Source organism: Alligator sinensis, unplaced genomic scaffold (assembly GCF_000455745.1).
Source record: "Alligator sinensis unplaced genomic scaffold, ASM45574v1 scaffold663_1, whole genome shotgun sequence".
In the NCBI taxonomy this organism is placed as follows: domain Eukaryota; kingdom Metazoa; phylum Chordata; order Crocodylia; family Alligatoridae; genus Alligator; species Alligator sinensis.
In genome coordinates this window covers 80529-88670 of record NW_005842205.1, presented here as the reverse complement: position 1 = coordinate 88670, position 8142 = coordinate 80529, and the positions used below count along the sequence as shown (strand labels likewise).

At 42.4% G+C, this 8142-nt stretch overlaps 1 protein-coding gene across 1 annotated transcript in view; it reads left to right on the top strand.

Moving 5' to 3' along the window:
• Window positions 1-8142, top strand: part of LOC102386191 (succinyl-CoA:3-ketoacid coenzyme A transferase 1, mitochondrial) — a gene marked incomplete at its 3' end in the record, with an annotated part of 94343 nt that overhangs the window by 6045 nt on the left and 80156 nt on the right. Inside the window, exons 2-3 of the mRNA XM_025207714.1 lie at window positions 3481-3713; window positions 6547-6637. Coding sequence (XP_025063499.1) covers window positions 3481-3713; window positions 6547-6637 — 324 coding nt within the window. The remainder of the gene's footprint in view (window positions 1-3480; window positions 3714-6546; window positions 6638-8142) is intronic.

The window sequence follows — 8142 nt, the reverse complement described above, 5'->3', positions numbered from 1 at the left end:
CCCGGGCGTGAAGGGCAGAGGCCGGGGAGCCTGGGGCCGGCCCCGTGGCTCTGGGGCCCTGGCTGGAGCACCGCGCGGTCTGACCTTGTCCTCCCTCCTGGGCACGCCTTTCTCTGCCCGTGCGGCCGCGTCCTGCGCCGGCGAGTCCTGCTCTAGGTGTCGGGTCGGCACAGCGGTGGGATTTGCACAGCAGGGGCAGGAAGGCAGGACGGGAAGGGCCCGAGGCATCAAGTCCTAGAGGAGCGGGGCTGAAGGGCCCTCCAGAGGCATCTAGCGCAGCCCCCGGGCCTGAGGCAGGGTCATCCCTCTCCAAACCCTCCCATCCAGTCCATCACCTAAACTCCTGCACGAGACTGGGACTGGTAGGATGTAGTTGGGGATGGCCCTGCTTTGAGCAGGGGTTGGACTAGATGGGACCTCCTGAGGTCCCTTCCCGCCTTCATTTTCTATGGTTGTGTGACTGCCCACAGGCATTGGGTGTTGCTGCTTGTCGTCCCAGGCAACCATCTTCTAAAAGCTCAGTCCAGCTCTATTTTAAAACAAGCTTGGGTTGCGTGATGCCATTCCTCCAACAGCTGCTGTTCCACAGCCTCGCTGCTCTGAGCAAGCCATCTTTGATTATTTTTCTTTTTCAGTCTTAGTTCATTCATTCTCTGTTTATTTGTGCTTGTTCCTGAGCCAGCCAGCTGCTTCTCCCTCTTTTGATGGTTGTCCCCTGCTGGCTGTAGAGAGAACAGCCAGATCCCCTCCCCACCTACACTAAGCTCTTCTGAAAGATAGCCTGTCTGCTCTGCACATGATGGCAGTAGCCCTACTCTGCACCTGTTCCGGTTTAAATTTCTTTCTCTGGATACCAGCTGACCAGAAGTGTAGGCAGTATTGGATGCCAGTAGCTGCTGCTTATTACAATCAGTAATTTAAGGACATAGTGATACAATGGAAATTATCAGTGATAGGCTCGCAGTTCCAGTGAAAGCAAAGGGCATTTAACAATGGGAATCTCAGTTTGTTTCATCTTGGTATGGTTCTGTAAGATAAGGATATGTACAGCTAAGGAAAATGATATAGATGATTACTTGAGTGAAACAAGAGTCGTATTTCAGCCACGTGTGGAGCTGTAACATACAATTTTATTACTGGACACTTAAGAATTATACACTTAAGTTAAAAGATCTGCATTTGGAATCTGTTATTGGAAGGAAGAAATATTAGTTTCAAAGCATAGCACCACTGCACTGACACCATTTGTGTCAAAGCAACGCCATACACTAAACTCTGTACAGAAGAACATCATTATTAGTCTGTCTCTAAGAGATCCTTTAGTGGTTGCTTAACAAAGTTTTTACCTTATGGTGAGCTATTATTGTTGCATATAAATTTTATTGCATATAAATTTTAGCCAGATATGTTGCCTGTAGACTTTTGTTGTGCATAAATTCACAAAAAAGTCCAGATGTGTGACGACTTGTGCATAATGCTGTTGCCATTGTGCTCCAAAGTAAGTAACTGTAATGCAACATAAGTAGCAGTTGTCTCTTAACCTAACTGTATTCTATTTTAGTACTATGCTCTCTGGAGTTACACAATTTAGTCAGTGTGCATAGAAAATAATCTATGTTATAATCCAGAGGAAGGGAACTTCTGCACTCCCCTTGAGGTAGCATGACACCTCCATCCTATCAGGATGTTTTCCCTGATAGTTCATGTAAATACTACTGTTTTTATTTTCACTGATGAAACAGCCAGTTTTCTGAAGTCTTAGAAGTAGGCCAAATACCATGATAGTGATTATAATTCAAACTGAAAAGAACTCATTAGGGAAGAAATAAATCACTATCTTAAAATGTATATAAATAAGATTTTTCTCTTCCAAAATTTCCTTCCACAACAGTAGCTCCACTTGTGGAAACACCTTTACCAATATTTTAACTGCCATGTATCCTGTGGCCCAGACTATGTCAGTATGACAGGCTGGCTTAAATGTTGATTGCTGCTGGTGTCCTAGTACTCTACTTACATGCATGTTGGACACTTGCATAACTTGCTCAACTCAAAACAGGGTGCTGGTCCCAATTGTTTGCTTGTTGCTTACCTTGTAGCAAACATCAGTTATCTGCCTATAGTTTAACCCACTTAAGTGCTTAGGGAATTTTAATAATACTATCTACTATGGAGGTAGTTGTACTTCCATTAATTGACAAGGAGCCATCAATGTCAAGGTTGCTCAAGGAGCTTTGAACTGTGTGTTCCTGTTAGTTTTAGGATTGCAGCCCAGGCACTGGGACAAACAAGAGAAGGAGCCTTAATGAGGTGCTAAAAGCTTAGTACAGGTTGTTTCTGTAGTTAATGAGCGTTGTTTACATTGCATTGCATTGAGATTAGGTAAATCTATACTTTGAGTAAGTGTATAGGCTCTGACACCTGAGGCTGGGCACATAAATAGAGTCCACTGTAGTACTACAGCCATTCAGTTATGTATATTTCCAGTTTTACATATCCAGTTTGCTTCATATGGAGGGGAAACACATTTCGAATATGTACAGCAAATCTCTTCATGCACATGACTTTCTCATGGAAAGGATTGTTTTGCCTTGTGAGAATCTCTAGCTAGTCTGCTCCTACCATAGTGGCTCTGAATCTTCCTTGGCCTCAGCTACAGGTATTCTGACTAGGTTAGTTTTAAGCCTCAAACATTTCTGGCTACTTGAACAACCTTCAAAGCTACATACAAGAAGTCCTTGGGTTGCTCTTGCTTATACTGAGGACCAGGCCAGTACTTTGTTAGTTCCAGAATCAGGCCGATGCTGGTTCCCTGGAGTTGCTGGAGTCTCACCCAGATTCCCCTCCAAAAATAAAAAGACTTAGGGATAAAACTTATCCCATCTAATGTGCCAATATGGTTCATATAGAACAGTTTCGAGCATTTGCACAAAGTTTCAGATTCTGTTTTGCCTTCTGGTGATACAGAATTGCCCTGTGGCATAGCTGATGGCAGCAATGCCAGTAGAGGTGAAAGAGGAGGGCACTTTCATGTTGTAGCCCAATAGTTTCGCTGCAGTTGGGACACTTACCCAAGGAGTGAGGGACCCAGATTCAAGGCCTTCCTTTACCCAGAGGGCTTTGAATAATGCCAGACTTCTGCCTTGGTGCTAGAAAGCAGGAGTTGCAAATTTAAAATCCCTCTAGTAGTCTATTGGGCTAAAACAGGGGAGGACCCTTCTCCCCTTCTGACATATAGCATCCTCATGGGGTTTTGTTCTAGGCCTCCAGAGCCTTATGTGTGCACCTGAATGGAGGGGTGTGTTATTGCATACCTTCCTGGCCAGAGTTCAGTCTCATTGAGCATGTTCAGTGGGTATATACACCTGCTTGCCCAGAGTTGTACCAAAAACTGCAGTTAGATGCCTGCATGTGCACCACTGATGTGAGTACGTGGAACAGGGTTTAGCCCTTAATCTGCACTTGGAGTAATACAATTAGTACTACTAGTAGTCTAGTCATATCCATTATCTCCACGCTACACAGTTTATGGGATGCTCTGTATAAGAGGAGCAATTCAAAACATTCACGTGCTTCATGCTGGCTTCTTGTACTGGTTTTACAGAGCTGCAGCTGCTATTTTTCTACCAGCAATCAGCTGAACACCAAGTTCTATACTGATCCGGTAGAAGCAGTAAAAGACATACCTGATGGGGCCACACTACTTGTTGGTGGTAAGTATTAATTGCAAATAATTAAAATATAAATAATTTTATATTCCTTCATGGATGGATATTTTGCAATGTTCCTGTCAGTACACTTCTGCTTATCCTGTCAGTACACTTAATTGACTAATTTAAAAGATTCAATTTCTGATAGAGTACCCTTTTTTTTAAGCATTGTACCTGACTTAATATGACCTTAAACAGATCATAAGCCTCTCTGTGCCTGTTACCTAATGTGAACAATGTGGTACAGGTGTCAACTGATATGGATTTTTATCTTCAAACTTAAATTTTATTTACTTTCTGTGGGGCTTGGATGTTTTTGAAAACTTGAGTCTAAATGTTTATTTCTTTTTAACTTTGAAACCCCACACTGTTATGAATATGGACACTGTTACTTATTAAGACTGATCTAAGTTTTATCAATGCTACAGTTTCTGTTTACTACTAGATTGGTGATGCTTTGTATCATATTATAAGTGTACATTTCTGTCTGTCCTACTTAGAGGCCAAAAATGCACATAATCTTGAAAAAGTTTGTAAGTAGTAGACTGGGTAGAATTGTTTTTTAAGGAGTGCATGTAATAACTTCAGAAAAATAGATCCCATGAATTTATAACAGCTAAGTCAAAGGGGAATGCACATTTTATAAAAGGATCTATACTGTGCATAATGCCATAGTTCAGTGATTATTCCTAAGAACATAATTAGTGGCTTTCAGAGTTTACAATCTCCAGTAAAGATAGGATGGGTAGTTGGCATTTTAGCTGGAAAGTTTCATGGAAGGGAGGGATGGCTTTTCACAAGGTGTTTTGGGGTTTTTTTTGGGGGGTGGGGGCATGGGTAAAAGGGATTCTGTAGGTGAACCAGAGTACAGAAATAGTAGGCACGAAGATGAGAATCATGATGAAGATCATCCGAAGTAACTGGGATCAGAATTTGCACCTTTGTAAAAGAGATCAGAGTTTGACACAAAGAGAGTTTCCAGGAATGAAACCTGACTGGATTGGAAGTGTGTGTTTATGGGGGAAGGGAGGGGGGTAGGGCAGGGGAAGGAGGAAGAACTGTCTCTTGTTTGAAACTGACACAAAGTTTGACTGTGATGTTGCAGAAGAGGGGAAGCCACAGCAGAGATCAGGGAAGAGGCATTCTCATGGTCAGGGGAGTTGCATAGTTAAAGTCCCAGGACTGGATTCAATTTAAAGAACTCAGGCACTACAACATATGACTTTCTGGACCCACTCAGAGGAATCCAGAGCCCTCTGTTAGGTACATGGGTTCCTTACACTGTGTGTACGAATTGAGCATCAGTGTGTAAATTAGTTGACAGGGAGCTCCTGCTACCACAGTTGTCCTGCTTCTAGTCCTGAGCTAGTTCACATGGAGTTAGCTTTGGATCTAGTGTATGGTGTGGATGCACTCTCAGATCAGGATCCAAAACTGCCAGGACTGGCAGCAGGAAGCTGCTTATAACTAACAAGTAAGGAATTTCTCAGGACAGGAGAGAGTCCAAAACCCACCCTCTCTGCATGGCTTAGCCACCTAATTCAGAGGTGCAGGCAGGTACCATCTTCGACTCCAAGTCAAGACCTCAGGATCCTCCCTTGAAGGTAGCCACTAATAACTAATATATTATTACAACTAATAAAATATATAGATAAAGATAGATCTATATTATAGATGTTTATAGATATATCTATCTGAGTAAGACTTGCTGTTTTCTTTTCAAGTGGTGGTGGGGATGCTGCCTAAGTTTTATGCATTGGCTTGGTGGTTAAAGCACTCACCCAGGAAGATTTAATTCTCTCCTCACCTTTAGAAGGTTCAAACCAACATCTCCCACCCATATGCAGGGAGCCCTAAGACCCAGACTCCACACTTTGTTGAAGTTGGGCCACTGAGCAACACAGAATTCAAGAGATTTGGAGCTAGAACAGGAAGCAAGAAGGAGCTGGACTGTATCTTAATGGGTAGAATCTCCTGGGAGGGGAGGGACCTAGAGTCTGGTCCCTATTTTTGGCTTTCTCCTTTCCCTTTGCCTCCCAGCAAATCTTGAATTATGTGCTGCAGAATGGACCTACTTCAACAGGAGAGGTAGAGATGGTTCTATTTGACCTACATAGCGTGGTGGCTAGGATGCTCTCCAAGTAGCTGGGAAATGTGGGTTTAAACTCTCCAAGCCTGAGGAGGGAGTTTCGTAGGCTTTTCACTTCTTGGGCCAGCGTTTGTATGACAAATCTGTTATACCAGGTGAGAACCAGAAGCCAGCCTCCTTGTCCAAAGGAAGCATTTTTGTAAGGAATTTCGTGTCTCTGCTCAGTGTGGTGTGAGCTTGCTTACCAGACTGGCACTCTTAGGGAGCTTTGACAGAAGAAAGCCTAGTTTTTGGATTTTTCTTGATCCGTGGGTATGTGCTGAGCTGCTCACTGGGACAGTCCTGGGCATGCACCTAAGCATCACTCTCAGCAGCTACAGTGCTTTCAAGTCAAACAAGGTGTCTTTGTAGTATATGTATAGCCTGCATTAGGCAGTTGACTGGAGGGCATGGGGTTTGGCTTATGCAGAATTGAGGTGCCCAAGTCCCTTATTGGAAATAACCTTTAATTTCTGTTCTGAATGACATTTTCTCTAAGAATTAGACAGCTTGTTCACCTGGAAGCAGTTTTAGTCCCTTCAGGTCAGTCTGTGATGATATTTTTTTTGTGATTTTTTTTTTTTTTTTTTTTTCTCCCCCCCCCCCCCCCCCCCTCCAGCCTATATGCTGCACATATTCACTTCTTAGGATGAATCTAATTGGGCCAGAATGGTTGTTACATCCCTTGTTTACTTGTATTTTTCCTAGGTTTTGGGCTGTGCGGAATTCCAGAGAACCTTATTGGGGGCTTATTGAAGATTGGAGTCAAAGGACTAACTGCAGTCAGTAATAATGCAGGGTAAGTGTTCATGTGTTCTTTTACTATTAATTATAATTGTAAATCTGTTTATATGAATTATAGTTCTGTAGAATTATAAATGAGCTGTGATTAGTCTTATATTGGAAATAAAGTTAAATTTTTGTTGAAGGGATCACTTGTGAGTTCCTCGTGCTGAATTAATCCCCCCAAAGTTACACAAGGTTCATGCACTTTAGGCTGGGTAAGGTCTTGTTTTACTGTGGACAATCCCCATGTCTTTTCCTTCAGCTACATTTTGTATTGCTATTTTGGAGCAATTTCAGAAGTACAGGAGACTTCCCAGCTTCACCACAGACCTGTTGTTACTACTGAAAATGTTTTTATACTATTGAATTTCCTTTTTTGTAAAGCTATTGGCAGGGAATGTTTTAAACCTCAATCTGACACTTTTTAATTTTATTTACCTTGCTTATTTGAAAAGAAACTATCCATGATGATGATAAAACATTCCAAAGCACTTAACTTGCTTTACAAAGAAAAATGCTTATATACCCACTGAAGTGCAGCCACTTTTTGCATGGGACATAATAGTTGTTTAGTAGTATCCTGCAGCACTGTTAGTTTGAGAAATAAAACTGCTGGGAAATATAATGTTAATTATATTTGAATTTGGCTAAGCCACTGGCCTAAGACACAGTTGCAGTGATGGCATGACTCCTAATCAAATGGTGCCTCCAGCAACATTGTATTCTTTCTGTAACATTGTCTTGTTACTGACTGGGAGAGAATGTCCAATCCTTGATGCATTATTATATAGTAGGGGTTGGCAGCCTATGGTGTGCAGACTAGATCTGGCCCACAAAGAGATCTGATCCAGCGAGGGAGCTCATGGCACAGAGCTGCACCATGCCACTCATCCCCTTGGTTGTGCTCTCCTCCACTGTAGAGTGCAAACTCTGGCCTGTGCTGGGCAGCAGCAGCCCTCTGCCCTGTTATGTAGCATTTGTATACCATATGTGTTCCTGGGAGTTTTGCCATCACTTGCCAATTTGATTGAACTTTTCTTATCTTGAAAATTCAGAGATTGCAGCCTAAAATGATACTGGTAATTATTGTAAAACAGATTTTTGTACATCTCCTCCCATCCTCTTTTGGAGGTGTGGCTTATAAAGCAACCAGAGGTGGTTAATGAGAGTCAAGGGCAAAAGATCATTCAAATTCTTTTCTGCAGATGCGACATTTATAGAAGGTGTTTCATGAATTGCTGTTCAGACTTCGTGAGGGTTTGTTATATGGACCTGATGATTTTGCGAGGTCCGTTCCAGCCCTAATGCCTATGAAATCTGTATGCAGAATCAGGTAGTTAGCTGTGTTAGTCTGAAGCTGGGCAGAAGGCAGGGTATAGTTGCACCTTATAAACTATTTTGGAGATGCATGATACCCCCTGCTTTGCAGAGAACACAGGTAATGAATGAAATAAGTTGCAGCTTTACTTCGCCTTTTGCCTAACTTCAGACTAGTACAGCTAACTAACTCTCAATTCC